The 22424-nt window shown below is 39.6% G+C and overlaps 1 protein-coding gene and 1 long non-coding RNA gene across 2 annotated transcripts; one reads left to right on the forward strand and one right to left on the reverse strand.

Moving 5' to 3' along the window:
• The first annotated feature begins 79 nt into the window (after positions 1–79).
• On the forward strand, positions 80–4290 carry LOC122972951. The gene is made up of 2 exons (XR_006399881.1): positions 80–1225; positions 3711–4290. It is a non-coding gene; the product is annotated as an uncharacterized LOC122972951 (long non-coding RNA).
• Positions 2430–22190, reverse strand: LOC122972947 (E3 ubiquitin-protein ligase RNF31-like). Its single transcript, XM_044340379.1, has 24 exons — positions 21929–22190; positions 20241–20446; positions 19746–19892; positions 19408–19563; positions 19216–19272; positions 17533–17665; positions 17160–17321; positions 16876–17026; positions 16300–16451; positions 15496–15638; positions 14418–14660; positions 13984–14331; positions 11967–12152; positions 11605–11811; positions 10622–10795; positions 8917–9015; positions 7732–7821; positions 7524–7638; positions 7069–7181; positions 5677–5790; positions 5440–5488; positions 5007–5103; positions 3369–3534; positions 2430–3151 (listed from the first exon to the last, which is right to left on the reverse strand). The coding sequence occupies exons 2-24, from the start codon at positions 20442–20444 to the stop codon at positions 3104–3106; spliced, it is 3354 nt and encodes a 1117-aa protein (XP_044196314.1). The 5' UTR covers positions 20445–20446; positions 21929–22190; the 3' UTR covers positions 2430–3103.
• Positions 22191–22424: the final 234 nt, after the last annotated feature.

Consider the following 22424-nt stretch of genomic DNA (forward strand, 5'->3'; position numbering starts at 1 on the left):
GAAGTCACGTGACTTACAAGAAACGGGTCCGCGTGCGGCCCGCGAGGGGGCGACAAACACACCGGAAACACCGTGTATTGTGCAGGTTATGTATTATGTAACACATCAAAGCAGTGTTTTATTTAAGTTATTTCTTATATGTTCCCCCCTCTCTTTTTTTTTTTAAATATCTACATTACTTTAAAAAATAAAATACAGTGTTTCCGGTTGTATTTACATTTATGCTCCATTTCCTAAAACTCCAAACACAAATGCATAACTGTACACTCAAAAGTCATGAATAACCTCTTTACATGATGAATACAATATAAAAGAAAAACAACACATGTATACGTGTTAAAATAGTTTAATTCCTCAGTGTTCTGCATTAAAATAAACTGAAATTGAGTGAACAAAAAGGTAAATTTACTGTAAAAATTTGCAAAGAATGTAGAATACAGTAAACATACAGTTACATCTAAGCCAAGCTTTGCTTTCAGACGTCACAAAAAAGCCATAAAATACACAAAAAGTGTGTAGTTGGTGTCACATTTGAGAAGCTGGAATCAGAAAATATTTTAAACAATTAATCAGTCACCAAAATAGTTGGTAACTTAAAAGTAAAGTTAAAAAAAAAGTAAAGTAAAATGTAAGTCCCTGTGTCTCTCTAGGTTATAACACTGTAGAACTTATTTATTTTTACTTGACTGCAGTGTTGCTACTTTTACAGTTTTTTTTTTCTCAATTGCTGAGACGCATTTCTTCTTAATTATGCCTCATTTCCCTAAACACAAACATAACTGCACACTCAAAAATGGTGTAATCTTACATCTAAACCAAACTTCAAACTTCACACAAAAGCCATCAGATACACACACACAAAAAAAACAGCTGTTACACACTGGTTAGATCAATTCAAAACACGTTAGTGTAAAAACCTGATACTGGAATGACTAATGGTTTAATGGTTTCCTCCCAGAACAACCTCTTTACATGATGAACACAATATAAAGACACAGCACATGTATACATTTTTAAAGATGTTTAATTCCTCAGTTTACTGTTGTAAAATAAACTGAAATTGAGTAAAAAAGTAAACGTACAGTAAATTTCCATGTATTTACTGATAAAAACCAATAAAAACAGTTTGTACATAAAGAAATAAAATCACATTTATTCTGCCTTCAGGTCTTTGTGGGTGAACTGACCTTTGACCCCGTTATCTCTCTATCCTGAGCTTCTATTGGTGAGTAATTTAGACTTTTATGTGTTTTTATTATGTGTTAATTGTGTGTTAACTGGTTTCCGGCTGTGATATTGAACGTTAGGTCTTTTCTAAACGAGAACTTGAGTGAAAACAGGAGAATCTTAGGTGTTTATAGTTTTAATAGATGGCGTCATGGGGCTCAGTTATAGCGTGTAAGAGATCGAGAAAAACTGTAATGAGGAAATGAAAGAGAAGGAAAACACACACAGACTAATAAAACATCTAAAAGATAAAAGTCTGTCAGTTGAGGGGTCCTTGGCTTAAATGTCCCAATTTTAAATATATATATGTATAAATGTCCACATTACTTAAAAAATACAGTGTTTTATCACTCATTATATTTATTTACACTATTATATTTATACACAGTTTCCTGTTTTATCTAAAGGGAAACAGAAACAGGAGAAGTTTTGGACAATAAGGATGACTGAGGGAAAAGATAAAGGAAGAGAATTAATATTCCTATTCTTAGGTTTATTTTATGTCTCTTTTATTGAGTATATACATATCTTTATCAATTTTTATTTACACAACAAGCTACTGTATGTATATATATGAGCTTCTTTGGCTCAATAAAAATATCTGAGAACAAAAAAAAATACAGGGTTTTAAAAAAAGTCTCAGTATTTTATCATTTTAAAGTTGATAGTATTCAGTTCTGATCTTGTAACAGTGAAGAAGTTTCCGTCATCTGTTGCTCTTCCTGAAGTATCTTCCTCTTTTTTCACATTAAGGTAAATTTGTGTGTAAATTTCAGCTGTAAAAATTAGAGAAAAATACAAATCTAAGAGAGTACAAGTGGAATTTAAGAAAGTATTTTGAGTTTCAGATGTATTTCTGTGCAATATAATGTATATTTATATATATCTACTCATCTCTTATTGTTCTCTTCTGTCCTTTTTTACAATTATAATCTTTAATTAGCAGCAAACATCACTCCTCCCTTCAACAGTTAGTTACTCTCTGCTTACTCTAGAAGTATTTTCATTCTTAGTAAATCAAATTTAACAATTTAACAAAGTAAAAGTCCTGCATTCAAAATCTTACTTAAGTTAAAATTGTACTTAAGTGCAGTAATGACATGAAAGTGACATGAAATCTTTCTGCGGCGTCAAAACGTTATTATGGATCAATTTCACACTTGTTGCAGCAAAGTGAACAAATCCACATTTCCACTCCATCGTTATTTATTAATTAAGTTTATTTCTCATTTCTCCATCAAAAATAAAGCAGCACAGAAAAACAAAACTCTGATAGGATAAACTTTCAACAAAGGCCTCAACTCTCAAAATATCAGCACTTTATTTAGATAGTAAATCATTCTTTAATATCCTCCGACGTTATGACACAGATACTTAACATACATCTCCAAAATAGTTCTCTGAAAACCTCTGAGCCTCCAGCCAGCTTATAAAAAAAGAGCCTTTCTTCATTCAGGTATAAGAGATCGATATTCAAACCTCAGTCACCATAAATAAGTTGCTTTTTGAAGACAGAAAACATCGGATGTACTTACAACATTTTGCAAAAAACTGTCTGAGATAAACTGAGTAGAAAATCACAAAGAAGCAGGTAATTCCTTTCCAACAGCTTCTTCTTCTTCTTCTCTCTTTAAAATCTGTTTCTTTATGATCAACAGGGACATAAAACATTAACCTTCAACTGTGAGAACAGGCCATGTAAATGTGTTTTTTTTAATATCAGACACAGCAGTCTGTGATTGGTCAGAGCTGCAAACCAAATACGGCACTTCATTTAAATTCTTGCTGTTCAAAATCCTCCGTGTGTATAAATTCTCCATCATCACATCTCTCTCTGGATGTTTCAGGTTGATTTCTGCGCTACGTTCGGGAGTCTTTATTTGTTTCGAGGAACTTTTTCTCCAAGAGGAACCTCCATCAGTCTCTGTGAGGAGGAATAAAAAACACAAGTTCTTTGTTAAACATGATTTATACACAAAGTGTTGCATAAAAAAGGCAGAGAGCCACATTCGCAGCCACACATGGAGAAGAGGAGGAGGAGGAGGAGGCCAGAATCATCCTGCCAGTAAACCATCCTCCTCCTTCTTCTTCTTCTGAAGTTTGAGTAAGACGCCCCCGACCTGTGTGGCGAGGTTTCTCACCGTGAGCAGTCGAGCGTGGTAAGCGTTGTCGTCCTCATTCTCTCCTCTCTGAGTGTCCACCTGGTATCTCTCGCAGGCTCGGGTCAGCTCCTGGGCGTCGTAGAGCGGAGCGGGGTCCACGGAGTGAACGTTAATCAGACTGACCAGATACTCCCTGTAGTGCTTCCTGCAGACACACAGACGTCATCAAAACACAGAATTATCTACCTGTTTTGTCTCCTTCATACTCGGTTCATACATCTTATACCCCCCAAACTCCATTACCTCCCAGTAAATGTCTTAAACATTATCCAGATGGACCGAAATGACCTAACAGTGAAAGAATGTGCTTGTTTTTCCAAGATGAGTCTGACTGCAGACCTCCTTCAGAGGGACTCCGTGTCTGTGAGCCAACAGGAAGACTGAGGGATCCCCAGGAGGAAAGTAAGACGAGAAGCCAACGGTGTGGTAACTTCGGTCTAAAAAAAATCAGCTTTAAGTAGATAAAATAAGGGAAGCCGATGGAAGTACAACTGGGAAAACATAACTTGATGTTCAGAAAACACATTTGTAATTGTGAGAACAGTAGTTTATGTTAAATGTGGCTTCAGGATTTAAAAAAAAGACACCAAAAGTAAACAATTGTGTCTGAATCAGTTTTTGATGACAGTGCGTGTTCAGGCACGCGTGGGAAAAATCACTATAATGAAAATGAAAATATTGTTCTTTCAGTTTTACTCCAGATGATCTATGACATGTGTTTATGTGACCTTTCCCAGCAGGCCGACGCCCACAGTTAACCCCTGTTTATCCTACTGGTTTATTTTAGTATTTACTGGTATAACTACAAGAACTCTGTCATGAGACATGAAGTTAACAGGAACGAGGTCTGCAGGAGAGGTGGTAGCAGATGTGCAGACATTTTCAATTGATTAATTAACAAGAAGCTGCAGTGGAAAAGAGCAGCTATGTTATATAATAATAAGAATGAATGTAAAGTCTTAGAACTTAAAATGATTTGTTTATATGCTTCAAGACAAATTAATGTATATAAACAAAAGTATCTTCTAACCTGTCTAATATCTGTCAATCAAACATGTAAAATGAGTTTAACAGCATAAATCTTGTAGACTTGAGATTTTCTCTGAAATAAGTTCAGCTTCAGCTTCGACTATCTGCATAAAGCCGCACCAATCAGCTGATTTTACTCTCTTGTTCCCTTTTTTTTTTTTTTACATGAACTTGTTCCTCATGTCTGTACAGAACGCCTCTCTTCACGTTACAGTTTTCATTCTCCTCTCGCCTCAAAACGCGCCGTTTTCTCAGGTATTAACCAGACCCGAGACGGTAAAACGAGACTCTACCGACCCGTGGAGACGTTTCATCTGCAGCTGGACTCTTCTTCATTATTACTAGTGGTGTCTAAATGACTGGTTTTACCAGATTTTTCCAGTATAATTTCAAAACAGCGGGGAATTCCTTGTTGAAATGTCTGCTGGCTGGAGCAGACAAGCAACCCTTGTCGGCAATTTATTAGACTACAGCTGCCGTCTTTGTTTTCCCAGTTTGATTCGGCAGCAGCTGCGGTGGCAGCGTCACACACACACACACACACACACACACACACACATACACATACACATACACATACACACTCACTCGCAGAGTCCAGCTTGTCCCGGCTGTGTTTGGATACCACACGGTGAATCAGTCTGCTGACCTCCTTCATCTTTCTGCTCCATCACACCACAAGCATCTGAGAGCAGAGAGAGACAAGTCACTCACACATGTGAGAAAGTATCTTTTTATTGCTTTAATAGATTCAATTGGAAACTATTAAAATGAGATTAGACGCTTATTTATGTGCTTATTTATGTGTGTATAAAAGAGGCAGTCGGGTCAGTGTGATGAGACCAGATCAGAGAAGTTTTTTTTTAGTTAAATGTCATCTAACTTGTGTCAGAGTACCAGGATGTGTGATAACTCTGAGGGGAAATATTTCACTCCTATTTCTATAATTTCTCAACGTGATGACGAAGAGCAGGAAGAAGGAAACAGATGTTTTCTGCTGATGAACTAGAAGCTGTTTTACCAGTCTGTGTTCCATTAGAAGCATCTGTGTTGAACTCCACGCCGCTCCGCTGAAGGGGGGGAGAGGACACAAACGTTACCAATTATTTATAGTTCAAACCTCTGATATGAATCTATCCGCTCGTATGTTTATTCAGATTGTTTTACTCTGACAGTCAAACGGTGCGTGGAAGGAGGATGTAACACAGGAGTGGAATCTGATCTGATCTGAACTAAAACATATCAGCAGCATGTTTACCTGCAGCAGGTCCTGCAGTCTGTTTGGCTCCCAGTCTCTGAGATAGAAGAGACAGTCACGAGGATGATGAGCGTGCAGGCCGGGGTAGTTACACTGAGCCGTCTTACATCCAGTCTGCAAGACCCAGAGAGAGAAACAGAGAGAGATACAAATACAGACACGAGACAAGTCAGTTAGTGAGTGAGTGCAACACTATTTAACTTGTTTTATTTTAGTGAATATCTCATTTATAGACTTTGCCTCTTTCACACAACTAAACGTTTTTATTTATTTATTATTATTTATTAAGTTTTTTTCTGATTATTGCAGCCAAAAAAATCTCAATTTTGCTTTGGTTTCTCTCAAAAATTGTGATACAGTTTGTGCTTTTTTTGTGGTAAAACTGCAGTTCCTGTACGCTGCGATGATGTAAGAAGAGTTGACAGTTGGTCGACATCACAAGTCGTCTTTTCATTCGACCCTTTCATGTGTAAAAGTTGTGGTAATTTAGAAAAATTGCAAACTTACACAATCTCTGTTTCCTGTAGGGACAACTTAGTGGCGTCTACACCCCCCCAACAAACTGTAGCCCCTTATTTAATTGTTCATATGTATTACAAAACATATTATCACTGTCTATTGTCTGGTTCTTCTCATGTTTCCTCCATTTGAATGTAAACATTATGTTTTATTATATTTACGTTGTTTGTACGGCTGCAACTTCTGATTATCTTTGTTATCAATTAGTCTGCAGATTATTTTTTATGTCTTGTTTAGTTTGACCAACAGTCCAAAAACCAAGAATATTTAGTATATTTATCATGTATGTTAAAAAAAAAGCATCAAATCCTCACGTGTGAGAAGCTGAAACCTGCAAATATTTGGCTTTTTTGTTTAAATAAAATACTAAAATGATTATTTGATGATCAAAATAGTTGCTGATTAATTTTCTGTTGATGGACTGATCCGTTAATTGTTGCAGCTGTCTGGTACATTATGTCTCCACCTCTTTGTGTTTATGTCCTTTTACTTCTTTGCACCAAGAAAAAAAAGAAACGACTGTTCAAGTTATTGTGATAAAAATCAAATGTGGGCTGAGATGTTTCCAGGAAGGACATTTGAAAGATTTGCATGTCTGAACCTGCAGACACGACAGCATGTAAATTAAACCAGAACAGAGGAGAAGTTTCTGCAGGTTCACCCAGTTAAATCCAGGACTTTTAAAAACCTTTTAATGCCACATCGAAGACAATTTAATATCTGTTTAACGATTAAACAGGCAGGAGAAAATATTTAAGACTAAGACTTGTAAATTAAATTCAAGACTTACCTACAAAACAAACAGAAGTTTACAGTAAAAACCTTCAGCGGGTTGAACTGAGGCCTCTGTGTTGATGATGTCGTTGAACTCACCTTGTGATAGGGGTTGTTGCAGCCGCTGCAGAACTCGTACCTGCACTGGGAGCAGGTGAAGTGCATGCAGCCGCCTTTCGTCAGCGCGTACGGGAAGCGGCAGTGAGGACAAGCTGCAAGAGGGACATCCAGGTAAATCCACTTATTCAAAACTTTATTAATAAACTACGTCTGATGCATCGGTTTAAATCACAAACTAGAGTCTTTTAATGCAGCTTTAACTGATTATGTGAAGTAGATTTCATTTGCACAGTGACAAAATGTAATAAAGAAAGTGATTATAAAAAACACAAACTACCAAAAAAAGCCTAAAAACAGGCAAAAAGCAAAGTGCTAAATGAGTTATAAATACTGTGGCGGTCGCGGTTGACTGGTGTATAAATAAAGGTGGAGGAAACGAGGGAAAAGCTGAAATGAAACTTGTGGTTGTAGGTAAACTCTGTGGTGAGCCTCACTGATGCCGTTGTCTCTCAGGTAACCCGCCAGGCCCTGCCGCTGGTACTCCGGATCGTTCTCTCTCTTCCACTGCTGGAACTGCTCGCAGGACAGATCCTGGTGCTGCGGCTCCCACTACAACATCACAAGCACAGAGTGACTTCATTAACCAGCCCCTTTCCTGCAATATTCACTTCCTAAGTTAGATGAGATAATCGTGATACTCACAGGTTTCTTGCACTGAGCGCAAAAACTCTTGTGGCAGGACAGACAGGTGACCTTCAGCTGGTCTCCTTCATTGATAAACCCGGAGGTGCACTGAGGCAGATAGAAACAGGACCATCGGATTAAATGGTTTTTATTTGTATAAAAGTTGCTAGAAACAGAATTTGCAAAGTGAGAAGATGAAATCAGACAAGAGACACGGCTGCAGATAGTTTGGCTTTAAAATGTGAGTGTAGAGATTCATTCTTGACCTTGAGAACAAATCTGTGATAAATATTCTAAATGTTCACTCACATAAAATACAAAGAACTGATTGTACAGATCATAAAGTGTTTCCAGTGTTTGGGGAGTACTGGATACGTATATTATAAAAAAAGTAGTATAAAGTCTTTTGTGTTTGGACTGAAGACTACAAATGTTTGAAAATGATAAAAATCTTTAGGTGTGAAGGTAGAAACAGTGAGGTTAACAGACATCTGCAGCTCCAGGCTACATTAGCCGCTACTAGCATAACACACCTGAATCTCTGACTGGACCGTCAGCTGCATTGTGGGTAATGTAGGTGTTGAATAAATAAAAAAAGACAGTGGCTGCGTTTCGTTAGTCTCGTCGACTTCGCCTCGGCACCTGTGTGACTGAACTTTGTGACGTCGTCTCTTCGAGGGCCGAAGGGGTGAGTGATCAACGATGCAGGTTACCCACAGCGCATTGCGGTTTCTCCTCATTTCCGCTATGATGTCATCAAGTTGCTGATTGACAGTATTTAAAAACAGATGTTTGCTTTTCTTACACTGTTATTTTTGGAAAGAATTTGGCATGTAAATGTCTATCGATGTTTGTAAATGTTATGTTCTGCAATTTAAATACATTTGAAGACTGAAGAATCACTAAACTTGCTGCAGCATCTCTTAAAATGAGAAGTGTAGCAGTAGTGTTTTTACAGTAGATTCTTATAACTTTCACTTCTGTCTAACTTTCCTGTACTAGTAACACTTAAACTGCTGCCTTCGGCACAAAATGTGCTGATGTAATGATGTGTGAATCAACTACAGTGAACTCAAGCAGCCCGACAGATAAAAATAACCTAAATAAAAAGAGAAATAAGTTTGTAAAGCATAGCGTGTAAGCTGACAGAGCGACAGGGAAGAAGGAGGGCGTGTGCGATACTGCGACCAGCGGCCGACTCACATGACAGCACCACAGGAACTTGGGGTCCTTCATCAGCGCGTGCTCCGTCAGCTTCTTATGAAACAGCTCGTACACGTCCAGCTCCAAGCAGTCCCGCAGCTGGACAAACGACACACCGGATGTTACAAACTGAACTGTTTAAAGCAAAAGTGACGAGAGATAAACCCTTAAACCTGCTTCTCTTCCTGTTAGCTGTTGATTCAGGGTTTTTATCGGTGATTTATTGGGTCGTATTCACACTAAATCAGGCTTTGTGGTGCACAGCTGCAGGGTTGAGGAGGTGTTTGTAACCGCTGTGAAACAATCAGAAAACAACATTTCATTAATCTGATTATCCGGCTTCCTGCTCCCTCTCTTCATTCACTCTCTAGCTCGCTCGACCACAGCTGCTCTTTTTTTTTTTTTTTTTTTTTTTAAAAATGAGTCGGGAAGCCTGACTTTCCTTTTATTGTTATCAAACAAAGAGAAATGTCCTCCCCCTTCTGCACAGTAACATCTCTGCCCTTCCTCATGGCAGGACTGTACAGCTTTGATCAGTCTGATCGCCAGCTGTGATTGGCCGCCGCAGCCTCAACAAACTACCCCAATTCACACCAACGGGAGGACTGATATGACCTGAATACGACGTTACACACACTGGACTGGACTTCCCCTCTTGCGTACTCATTAAATACTGATTTCCATCTGGTGTTATTATGAGTTCGTATCAGGATACGATATCTGCTCAGTGACATCTCAACAAAGGACTCTTTTTGCATTTACACCAGGGATAATTAAGTATTCTTGTTATCTCGATCCTGCCCACGCTGATCAGATCTCAACGTGCAAATTACATCAGCGTTAACGTCGAGTGTCCCCAGTTGAGGGCAACGCGATGCTGCTGGATGCTTCTTCTTCCTCTGCAGCTTTTAAATGAGCAGATTGAAATGATCATCTGGGGCCGGATGCATAAAACTCCGTCTAGATTCACGACTACAACTGTGTGTACGCACAAAGACAGAAATATGCACTACGCCGTGTGTGTGTGTGTGTGTGCACGTCACTGGGGAACCAGTCGTACGTGCTTGTCGTTCCACTCTCACAATTAGAGACCTTTATCTGCCGTTTTCATATCAACATGCTGCCTGCTCCGCCCGTCTTTAAACCGCTCGATGAAACAAACAGCGATTGTTTCGCACCAGTGAGTTTCTCTAAAACCTGCAGAACAGCTGTCATTAGCCCATTTGGCACATCGGTGTGGCTATTTATAATATGATTCATTCTTTACCTGTAAATCATCATCATCTGCAGGGATGACTCATCATAATTTAAATAAACATCAGCAACATAGTTTAGTTTGTAGCGCTCGCATGGAAGCAGACTTTACAGGGTGTTTCACACTCACATAGTGAAATAAATATGATGCATACTGTGTAAATTAAAAGTAAACAATATTATGTTTATAGATGCATCTTTGATTGGCATCTGCAAAAGATCATATCACTGGCTGATCTCTGGTCTGCACGTTCTGTTTTTATAAATACCAGTTTGTGTGGTTTTTGTGCGTACGTGTCGTTTACACATCTGGCCCCAGCTGGTTTCCTGACAGGTAATCAAACTGGATTTCCTGACATTTATAAGTTATTATTCATTCTTATCATCAGGAAGAGAGTTTTGAATCTCGCGGTGAAACAGCCGATCAGAAGCGTGTCGTCTCTCGGTTCACCTGTATGTCCAGCGTGGAGAAGTAGCTGTCCAGTTGTTCGGGGTCGTTGATGTCCGGTTCGCTGCAGACGGGACAGACCATGTCTCTGATGTGCTTGTCTCGCACGGCGATGGTGAAGTGTTGGCCGAAACACTCGTGGCACACGGAGCACTGACAGGAAGTCAGCGACTGCATCTGAAAGACGAGCGGAGGAGGAAAGAAGAAATAAACGGCTGTCAAATAGATGCTGAACTCTTTCTTTTAATTAAATCAGTTTTACTGAAGTATGCAAGTTCATGAAATAAAATACAGAACGTTATATATCAGTCATCTTTAGTCTCTGAACGCTTCAACTGACAAAAGCAGTAAATCTAAAGTAGATCAAGAGTAATCAAAAATTAAAGTCATTGATTTAAAGGTGCTCCAGTTATCTAGAAGAGCTGATGTTGAAGCAGTCGGTTAATTGTCTCAATATGTCAAATCAACATCATGATACTCTTAATGATTAAATATTGATATACAAAAAGATGAATAAATTCAGATGCATCTAATCTTATGTGCATTTTCTCACTAAATGCATACAAAGATATTTTTATATTTCATCAAAAGTCTTGTTTTTTTAAGCAGGAATTCTTACTGTATTTGTACTTTGTTCAAAAAGTATAAAGATTCAAAAATGACATATTTACTATTATTGCATTGAACTATTTTTTAATTTAACCCATCTGTATGGTCTTCAATCCATGTGAATTTATTAATATAATTTGCAGGTTACTAAACTTTCTTTAATTTTTTACGTGTAGTTGTTTCTTTATGTTTGCTGTGTATGTAAAAAAAGGTAGAATTTACATACATGTGATGTGTAAATGTGATATAATTCTGCCCTGTATAAGATTCTTGGTTTAAGATAAGACATAAAACAACAGGTTTCATTCATCTGATGCTGTCAGTCAACCTGCGGGTGGAAAGTCTGAATCATCACTTTCCTCTCATCGCCGTCTCACCTTGCTGCGGGGGAAGATGCTCAGACAGCAGGGGCACTCGTTGTTAAGGAGACGCCTGATGAAGTCTTTGTCGTGCGACTCTTTGACGGCTTGCACTACGTCCTCCAGGGAGTAAGTGACTCCCGGTTCTTGGAGCAACGACAGGATGAGCTCGCAGCGCCCCCAGCTGGGCAGGTCGTACAGTGCAAGCAGACGCCGGCACATCCTCTGCGCGGGGGTGCGAGCGAGAAAACAAATTAAAAAAAAAACGCCACACCCCAAAACTTTTCATTTCACTGCATGAAAACATTTCACGCTAACGTCGGCACAGGTGCAGGTGTGAACACTAAAAGCCTTGAAGGTAATTTCTCATGTAAACGAACCTGTTTGTCTGGATTTTTGGGATCGATCGGCGGCTCGGGCTGGTCGGTCCAGATGCGCTGGTGGAAGGGCTCTAGGAGAGGGCGCTGAAGATGAGACAAAGCCCCCTTCACCTCTCCTCCGCTCTGCCTCAAGGCTTCCTCACACTGGGAAACGTCTCTGAAGCCCAGAGAGTGAAGCTCCCTCATCTGCAGACAAACACGCAGAGCAGAGCAGAGCAGAGCAGGGAGGGAAGTTACAGTCAAAACATCTGCAATATATATATAACAGATGAGTTATAAGTGAGGAATTAAACACTCGATGTGTAATTTCTGCTGCTAGGAGTCTCTCAATCAAAACAACAACAGAAGACGGAGTTTGATGATGTTGTGAAGTAGCGTGGGATCATGGGAGTTGTTGTCTTTATTGTTAAACAACCAGCTTCTTCGGGTTAGGATTATTTTAGTGTTCGTTGTTCAGGATGTTTTTACTGGGAGCTGAATTATCTGCAGAGGTCTCCTCCTCTCCAGAACAAACAGATCCGGTGATTAAAACTGGTAAAAACACTGAATAAAAATAAAATCAGTGTTTCTCTGATGCTGTTCAGCAGGCACAGGACGTCCAGGAGGGGCTGTTAGCTGAGCTGCTGCTAACGTTTGCTCACGTCTGATGACTAAAAACCTTCAACTGGTTAAAAGATACAGTTAAAAACGACCAAGATCTAAAACATTTGTTGTAAAAATGTGGCTTAAAACTGAATAAAAGTCAGCCACAACGCCGATGTATTATCTTGTAAGCGGTGGACAAACCACAACACTTTAGTCTATGAGATGTAAATAAAAGTGAAAAAAAATGGCGTTCACAATTTATCAGAGGCAAAGTCTTCAGTTTGCTTGTTTCATCTGGCTTTCACACTCAATTTACCGTCATCTATGACAAAGAAAAACAGCAAATTGTCACATTTGAGAAGATGAAACCACTTTCTGCTGATTAGCTACCCGACTAATCGTTCAAGCCGCTGCATCCCAACCGCCAGCATGAACATAAAACCTCACGTTTGCGTATAAAAGGGAATATTATAAAGATACAATACGCCTGTTGAACTCTGTACGAGCCTTTATAAGATAATCATTTGCTGTCCTGTTCTCCTTCCCGTAAGTTAAATGAGTTCTTCCTGGCAGTTTCTACATTCGACTCATTAACCGGGGTCGACACTCCTACGTGTCACTACCAGCATTCCTCAGACCGTCCTCGTCTGTTCCTCTTTGGAGGTCGGCGTGCCCGAGGATAAAAGACCTCCTGTTTTCTCTCGTTCTCCTTTCAGCTGTAAAAAGCTACTTATTAAACTCTAGTTGAAACACTTGTTGATATCCTGCTCCCCCTCATGTACTGTCCATGCATGAGTAAAGACAGACTCCTCGGAAAATACCTGAACCAGACGAGGTTATTATCTTTTGTAAAAGTCTGCATCACAATATTCTGCTGAGTGTTGTTTGTGATATAAACTTGCAGAAAGTTTGGAATCTTTACATGTTTGTAATAAAAACCAATTCTGCAGTCGCTTGAGGAACTTTCTAAACTATAACAGGTGAAGAAATGGTGACGGCAAAAATATTTACAGCCTCGTACAACCTACACATTCAAGTCTTTTTTTAAAAAAAAAGAGTGTCTGCCAAGCTTGGTTAAATACCTGCTGGACCAATCAGAGAGAGTTTTGATGAAGATGTGACTCACTGCTTCTCTGAACTCTTAGTAAAAAACATGTTTACATTTTACACAGTAGGTGCAGGTGCTGAAACTCTGCACAAGTATTAGAGATGAAAAGATTAGACGCATAATGAATCAGTTGATTGAAAGAAAATGAAGCTTCTAGCAAAAACATTCTCTGGTTCTCGCTGCTCTAATGTGAGGATTTGCTGCTTTTCTCTGTTTAATATTGTAAATGTCGTATCTTTGTGTTGTTCAGACAAAACAAGACATCTGAAAACGTCACTTTAGGCTTTAGGAAACTCTACTACATAGAGATCTGACTTTTCTGACCTTGACCTGTCGATCTCTCAGCAGCTGTCTCACTGCTCTGTCGGTGTCGCCTCCCACTGCCAGCCACGCCAGCTTGGCCTCGGCTCTGGACAGCTTCCCGCCTTCGCCGGCGACGACGGGACCGCTCTGCTCCTGCTCCTCTCCCTCTCTCTCCGCCGCCGTCGTCGGCTGTATCTCGGAATCTCCCGCTTTGTAGTTTAGCTGGACAGACGCCGCCATGGCGCAGATTTCGTCCAGCAGGAGCGGGAGCTCTGACGTCAGCCAGTCGCAGGGGTTGGTGTTGCTGCCGCCGCACGTGCAGAGAGCGGCGTACACTTCCTCGGGGCTGATGCCTCGCTTTTCTGCTTCCTAGGAATAACAAAAACAGGGTGTATCATCATCATCATGTATGCCACCTTAATCATTTTCTATTGATTCTTCAGAAGTCGACCTACTCTGATCTGGTGGATGAGGGTGAGTCCGTCCTCCCTCATCATCTTCTGTCTCTTCAGCTCCAGGTTGACTCTGGGCATCGGTTGAGGTTTCACGCCGGGCTGAGGTTGATATTTGGTGACGGACGGAGTCTGCAGGAGAGACCCGGGAAGAGAAACTCCAGCAGAGTCTTTACAGGACAGGTTGCACATCTCACACATCACGGTGGGCTTTGTGTTGACGTAAGTGCAGAACTGGCAGGTCCACTGAGAAAAAGGAAGAAAAAAGACACGATATGGGTAAAAGGAATATGATTCAGATATTTAGATAAAACACTACAAGGAAGATTTCAATTTATTTTAGATTTACAAGCTACGATAATGAAAACTACTCAAACATTATGTATCTTCTGTAGACACTTTGATAATTGTGACATTATTCAGGGTTTCTGTAGTGTTCATTAGTTAAATTTAAGAGATTTGACCCTTTTAAATCCTTTTAAATTTTAATTTAAGATCTGTTTCATAATCATAATGGACAAAGTATGAAACTATGAAGGAAACCAAGTAGGGAGGATATGACCTACTATTCTTTATTATTATAATATCACATTTTTTCAAGTACTTCTCAGCAGTATGTAACAATAATTCCTAATTGTGCAACATATAATAATTAAGTCAATGTGACCTTGACAAGCGGCAAAAAATGCATGGATAGATTAACCAATGAAAGATGATTCATTCCTTTTAACTTATCTCGAGTTTTTACTAAAATTGACACGTGTCTGTTACAAGACGATGAGCTTCCTGACTACTGTAGTTGCCGTAGTAACAGTTTGCACCAGTCTCACTGGTAGTTTATAAGTGTATAATGTTTCCTGCCCGCAAACACACACACGATATTCAATAAGTAACATTACAGCAGGCAAGAGAAAATAATTAACTAACCCTTTTTGTAAGTTAAAGTTATGACTTTTGTTATGAAGTGATGACTGAATTCTTTTCAAGACCTGCAAATCTCCTGATTTCATTTTAACAGGTCATTTAAAGAACAGGACGATCCATGAAAATCTCTGTGAAAAACTCTCCATCTGAGACAAACCTTTGCTTCAGCATCAGACAGAGATCCTGGGCTGGACAGAACCGGGGCGACAGGCGGGCGAGTGGCCAGACGAGGGCGCTCACACACCTCACAGAGGATGCTGCTGCCTTGATTCATTACTGTGCAGCTCTTACACTGCCACTCTGAGGGATATAAGCACAATTACAACAATTACACTGCTGCATACAGACACTTTTTGTTATTGTAACTTCTTGTTAAGAATCTTGTTACAATATGTATATATGATGCTGAGAAACATGATTTCTACTGTATGTCGTCCTTCCTAATAGATGTCTATATATCATGAAATATCTCGAGGATCAGACATATTTTATCTTTTAAAACGCTGAGACATTAATCCATGCTTCTGTACTCTCTTCTCTGAGTTGCAGATGGATCAACATGCTGCAACCTTTCTTCTAACAAAGACACGTTAAGAGTTATTATTTATTATCATGCTCTACATGGTGAAACACCTGAGTACGTCTCTCAACTGTTGTGTCCATATAGTAACTTAAAGTCTCTCAGATCGACTAAGCAGAGTCTACTGATGTTCCAAGAGCTCCATTTAAGATGACGGGAGGCCGAGTATTTGCCGTCTTTGCTCCTAAACTTTGTAATAGTTTAACTCTTACTGTCAGATTATGCAGCTCAACTGAGACTTTTAAAAACTTCTCAAAACTCTCTTATATTCCTTCACTTTATTAAACTGATGTTTGCTGTTTTGTAAGTTTGATTTGTTGCCGTTACTGTCCTGCTTGTTCCATTCCATTTAAATAAACCTATCAGGTATGTATATCTCACCTGTGTTCGGTGATGTAGGGACCGACAGCGGGCTCTCTTGAGCGGTAGCGGCAGCCGTGGCGAGTCGAGGCCGTTCACAGGTCGTACAGAGTACGGCTCGCATCTCGTTCACCGTGGTGCAATGAGCGCATTGCCAAGGTGACAGAGACGGACTGCAAAACAACAGAAAGGCAATTAAATTCTAATTACGTTCCAGCTGCTTCCATCCTCCACGGCACTGCAGTTTCCTTGCAGCGGATCGAGCAGAAGAGTTTATTTCTGACATATAATGCTGGTGGAATACTGTAGAGGCTCACATGTCGACACACCGAATCTCTGAAATGTTTTATTCATTTTTTCATGAGATGAGAGAGATTTATGGAGCGAGTCCGGCTTTTTGCATCCAGCTTTGCTCATGCAGATAAGACAGTAGAGAGGTGAGAGGAAATGAAGGGAAACTCCTCATCTTTTTGTAGCGTCATGATTGTTTTGGTTTCTATTTTTGTATATTCCGACCTGACGATTAGGCCGCAACACCGCCGCCGGGACGAGGAAGTGAAAAATTCAAGTTCCTCTCCTCTTACTCCTCCTCCTCACCTGGATGTTTTAGCTGGTGTGATAACAGTTCGGGTATGGCCTTTTCGGTCGGGGTGAGAGTGGAAGAGCCTGTCGCACTTCTGACACAACTTCTGGACACATGTGGAGCACTGAGCATGCACGGCGGAGAGACCACAGATGGTGCAGGTCTCTTTAGGATCAAAAACATGAGAAAAACAACAGAAAAGAGGGATTAAATTAACAAAAACACACTTTTCTGCTCTTGCTGAACAAACATGTTTATTATTATTATTATTATTATTATGACCTCTAATTTGGCATACCTTGTTTGGTGTTGGGTATTTTGTCTCTCTTGTGATTGGCTCTGGAAGGGTGGCGGTGGAAGAGGTCGTCACATGCATCGCAGAAAGGTTTATTGTCACAAGACGGGCAAAGCAGAGACACAGTGCCACCACACAAATTGCAATAACTGGCTGTAGGAGCGCCTTGAGAGGAAAAAAAAAAAGTGTGTTTAGACTTGTTGCTACAGAAACCACCAACAGCTTTCACATTAAGCAAGAACAAAAACTCTTCACGATGATGAGCAGACTCTAAACAGCCTGATTCAGCAAACTGAACGATATCAACATCAATAGACGAGTATAAAACAGTTTCATTAATCATCAAAGCAGGCAGTCAGGTGTGCTGGCGGCTCACCTGTTGATGGTTTCAGAGGTTGTCCGTGCACGGGGGCCTGGGTGGGTTTAGGTGAAGGGGACAGAACCTGCGGCTCGTCTCCATGCTGCTCTTCTCCAGGTGGACTAACCACAACGTCACTCACAAGCTTCTCCTGAAGAAACCAGAGTGAACGTCAACACTCAAGAAAAATGAATGAATGAATGAAAACAGATGATCAGTGCATCAGTTTACATGCACTTAAGTAACCAGGATACAGTCGGCTTTCTCCAGAAAGCTTATTACTTAACTGTCATGTAAAGGAGAAACCTGGTTACTGTAATTAGGATAAAGGATTAGAGACACCTGATTTCCACTGGTAGATATCTCCAGGAGAATGTCGATTTCTCTGCCATGTACAGAACCAGTCAAGCTTCTGACTGGTTCTGTTTACAGGTACGTGGGTTTCTAATCATGTTTTTATATGTATGCATAACTAAATATTGCAGACAGGGAGAGAACAGCAGAGCAGCTGGATGAACGGAGAGATCATTACATGGAACGATGCGTCCTCGTTTTTAAAATAATTCCATTATAAGTTTGACTAAAAGTGACACTAACACAGTAGTAGTAGCTTGTAGAAGTCTAAATAAGTTTCCACTGCTGAACATTTGACTGTTTGTTAAATTCACACACTCTTGCGGTGTGAGAGAGAGAAAGCTTCGTTCTGTCTTTCTGCCTCTCGATGCTCTGATAAAGACACATAAACACACAAAAAAGTTTAAAAAGTCAGAAGCAGTGTTTTCTACCACTAATATAGTTCAAATCAGTAAGCAAAGCTTCCAAAATAAGGTTGACAGTAGAGGAGAAATATGCTGCATGTTTACACAGATTTACAGTAACCAGGTTACTACAGGTCATGTAAACACGTTCCACGATTACCCAAATAACCCGGTTTCTCTGAGTAACCTGGTTTCTAAAGTGCATGTAAACACTGTGAATCACCTATTCACAGATTTACTGGTACAAACAGAGTATCGGGTGCACGGTTGTGGTTAAGATGAAACGAACAAATCACAGGTACTCGAAGATCTAACTTCTTATTGTTTTTTATTGTGGACAGAATAAAAAACAATAAGAAGATATATCTGTGAGCGCCGCTGATTTGTTTGTTTCATATTTATAGATTTACTACATGTTGTGGACCGTTTGTTGTGTCTTATAATCACATTTACTATCGTCACTTTGCAGAAAATCCACATTTATTTACATGAATATATAGAAACAAGACAACAGTGATGTTGACTGGTGGGAATATGTCTTAATGTTCAAATATGTCATTTCTGTTCACCATCTTCATTTGTTGACTAAACTAAATAAACAGCAACTATTCTGATAATAAATCAAATCATTGTTTTAGTCATTTTTTTTAAGCTAAAATGCACAAAATTTGCTGGTTTCAGCTTCTCAAATGTGGAGATTTAACGCTTTTCTGTGTCATTCATGACAGTAAACTGAACATTTTTGGATTTCAGACTGTTGATAAGACAAAAAAAGACATTTGAAAACATCACTTTTGACTCTGGGAAATTATAACAGTCATTTTTCACTGTCTGAAATTTTATAGATAAAACAATTAATCGAGGAAATAATCTGCCGTTGAATTGATAATGAAAGTGACTGTTGGTTGTAGCGCTGTAGTTTCATGATAATGTTGGTACAGACCTGCTGGATGACATATGGGATGATATCTTTGAAGTTTTCTAGGTGAGGATGTGTTCCCTAAACAGACCAACAACAAAAAAAACACCCCCACAGATAAGTAAGAGTAAATGGAACATGGTGAATTTCTTGCACAGAAACAGCTGATCACAGATGTTTACAGGGATCAGATAATCCCTCAGGATTAAAACAAACCTTAACGAGCATGTCCACCTCCGTCCGTAAGGTCATGACCTCCAGCGTCACCGCGACGACTTTCTCAGTATCCGGTTCGCTGACCTCATCTGGGAAACTGAGGCCATCTATCTGCTGGTTGGTGTAACCGTAGAGAAAGAGGACTGTTCGGCCGCCCTGCGGAGCATTTTAATCTCAGATCAAGAAGCTGGACGACCTTCAGACATTCTCATGTAAGCAGGTAAAGGCTGTTTAAATGTTCATTTCAACAAGAACGTCGGCTTCGTTTACAGCAAAAAGCAGCCGATAAACGGGAAGATTTGCACCTGAACTTTCCACCTCGTCAGGTTTTTTCTTACCTTGACTGCGTCCACTGTGGTTCTGAAGACGGGGTTGTTGTGCTTGACGCTTCGCCAGTATCTGGGCCTGGCGGGACAGATCAGGTTGCAGCCGTACTTCTCCAGGATACTCAAGGCCTTGACCAGTCTACTCAGAGACTCCTGAGTCTGATGTAGAGGTTGAGATAGTGAGTCATGTGTTAGTATCTGTGATTAATGTCTGATCCAGATTAAAATTCCTATTCTCTCTTCTAAAAAATCTAAAAGAAATGACAACTTAAAAAGCACTAAACTGTGTGTTTACTGTATATATGACCAGATTATGTCAGTATTTCCATCTTTAAGTTTGTAAAAAATAAAATAATAACGTGTGCGTACATTTTCCTGGTTGTTCATGCTAATCTTTAAACATTAAAAACGTTTGTCATGTGTCATTTTGCATCGTTTCCCTCTTGAATCATATTCAGTACAGTCGTCAGTATCTCTCACATCCACATGACTTTTAGGAAACTTCACCTCGTGTCTGCTGCAGCCCGCCGTGTTCTCCCTCAGCATGGCCTCCGCTGTGAAGTGCAGGTACTTCTCTGACGGAGGCAGAGGGATGCCGGCCATCTTCTGAACCTCTGCCTTCACATCCTGCGCTGAGCCTGAGGAGGAGAGGAGGGACTGGGCTCTCCTCCTGACCTCATCCATCTGGACCGACGCAGGGCTGCCGTTCATCGCTGTCGGAACCAGAGACGACAGTTCTGTTAATGAATTAATCGTTTAAATCAATGATACATTTGCTTTTTTCTCTGTTTGATTTCAGTGTCAATTTAAGATCAAACAAAACCAGCTAATTGAAGGCATCATAATTAGCATTTTCACCATTTCCTGATACTTTACGGACTAAATGAATAATCAGCTGATCAGAAAATGAATGATTTATAAGCCCTGATTTATTTGCGTGCTTTAAAATTCAATAAGAAGTTTTAAAATTTTATAAGATCTGTTTGTTTGTTTTTTTTGCACATTAAAAGAATACTATTTATTATAGTTTTTTGGGCTGCAACTAACAATTATTTTCATTATCAACCATCAATTTAGTAATAAAATATGTCAGAAAACAGTGAAAAATGTCAATCACAATCCCAGAGCCCAAGGCGACGTCTTCTTCAAACTGCTCTGTTCAACAAACAGTTCAAAACCCAAAGACGTGCAGTTTAACATGATATAAAACAGAGAAAAGCAGCAAATCCTCACATTAGAGATAGATATGCACCGATACTGAGATTGGATATGAGTCTGATATTGACTCAAATAGCTGGATCCAGTGTCAGTGACAATGAGCCAATCTGGTATCAGACACCATTATTTTAATAAATAACCATTAAGTAAATTTATATCTATGTATTTATGTTACGTTTTGTCGTACAAAGATAGGAAAGCAAGCCTGATGTTGCCTTAGACATAGAAGAATGACACACAGTATTAATTTAACACTGGTGTCGGATCGGTACTCGATATCAGTATTGAAACTGAAAAAGTCAGATCAGTACATCCCTAATTTGAGAAGCTGGAACCAGTAAATAATTGGCATTTTTTGCTTCATTTGTGCCTTAAATCAAAAGAAGTGTTAACTTTTCTGTTGATTGGCTGGTCAGTTAATGAACATGAACATATGAATTACTGCATTTTAAACTAAATTTCCAGTAAAACTTTTAAAAACAAGAAACAGTAAATAGAAAATTCCTCTTGATTAGTTCTACAGTTTATATGGCAAACAGGAGACGTCAGAGGAAAGGAAAGGTTTAACTTACTCAAAGCTGAATATTTAGGTGTAAAATGACAGCAGGGAAAACCAAAAAGGTCTAAACTATATATCCTTATTCTTGGCAGCCTGTTAATTGTCAGCTACTTGCAGCAAAACAAAGTCTCTTTGCGCAAAAGACTCTTCAATACTTTCACTTTTAACTCGTCATTCGGCGACCTGGGAAAGTCCAGGCTGCTGCAAACTGCTGCCAACTGTGTCAAGAAGTGAAAAACAACACCAGTAACGTTATATATCAGTTATGTTTCTTTACAGCGACATTTTTATCTGTTAGGAGTTTGTCAGGACGTTTATTTTATTGTTTTGGCGTGTTTAAATGTCATACGTAAGCTAGCAAGCAAGACAGATAACAACAATTCCCTTAAACCGAAACTTAAAGTTGCGTTGTTCATACCTGCTAAATTAAACTGCCGTCTTCGCGAGTTTAGTCGGCTTCTTTCGACATTTAATTCGTCCTCCCGAGTCCCGAAGGAAAGTCTTTATATTGTCAATGACATTAATAAGTTTTTACTGTCATGTCAGTGGTTTGTCGTCTCCCCTGACTGCAGAGGTTTTGGTACTTTCCCCCCTCTCTCTCTCCCTCTGTGGCTTGGGAGCTGAAGCTAGCTGCTTCAATGCGGAACTCGAGTTTGACGTTTGTGTTCAGTTGGTGCCAGCGGTTTGCTGTTACCTCTCGCGAGACTTGTACGCTAACCATAACCTAACCCTAACTGCACTCGCGAGAGTTCGTCCTTCCTGTTGCTCCAATCTGATGTTACTCTTTCCTCCGCCACTTCCTGTCAGATTCTTATTTTTCAAATTAAAGCAGGATTTCTTCAACTTCACAGGATTCACTAAAAAAAACAAACAAACAACAAAACTTTATGTATTGTATATGTAATATATTCTGT

This window comes from Thunnus albacares, chromosome 21 (assembly GCF_914725855.1).
Source record: "Thunnus albacares chromosome 21, fThuAlb1.1, whole genome shotgun sequence".
Lineage (NCBI taxonomy): Eukaryota > Metazoa > Chordata > Actinopteri > Scombriformes > Scombridae > Thunnus > Thunnus albacares.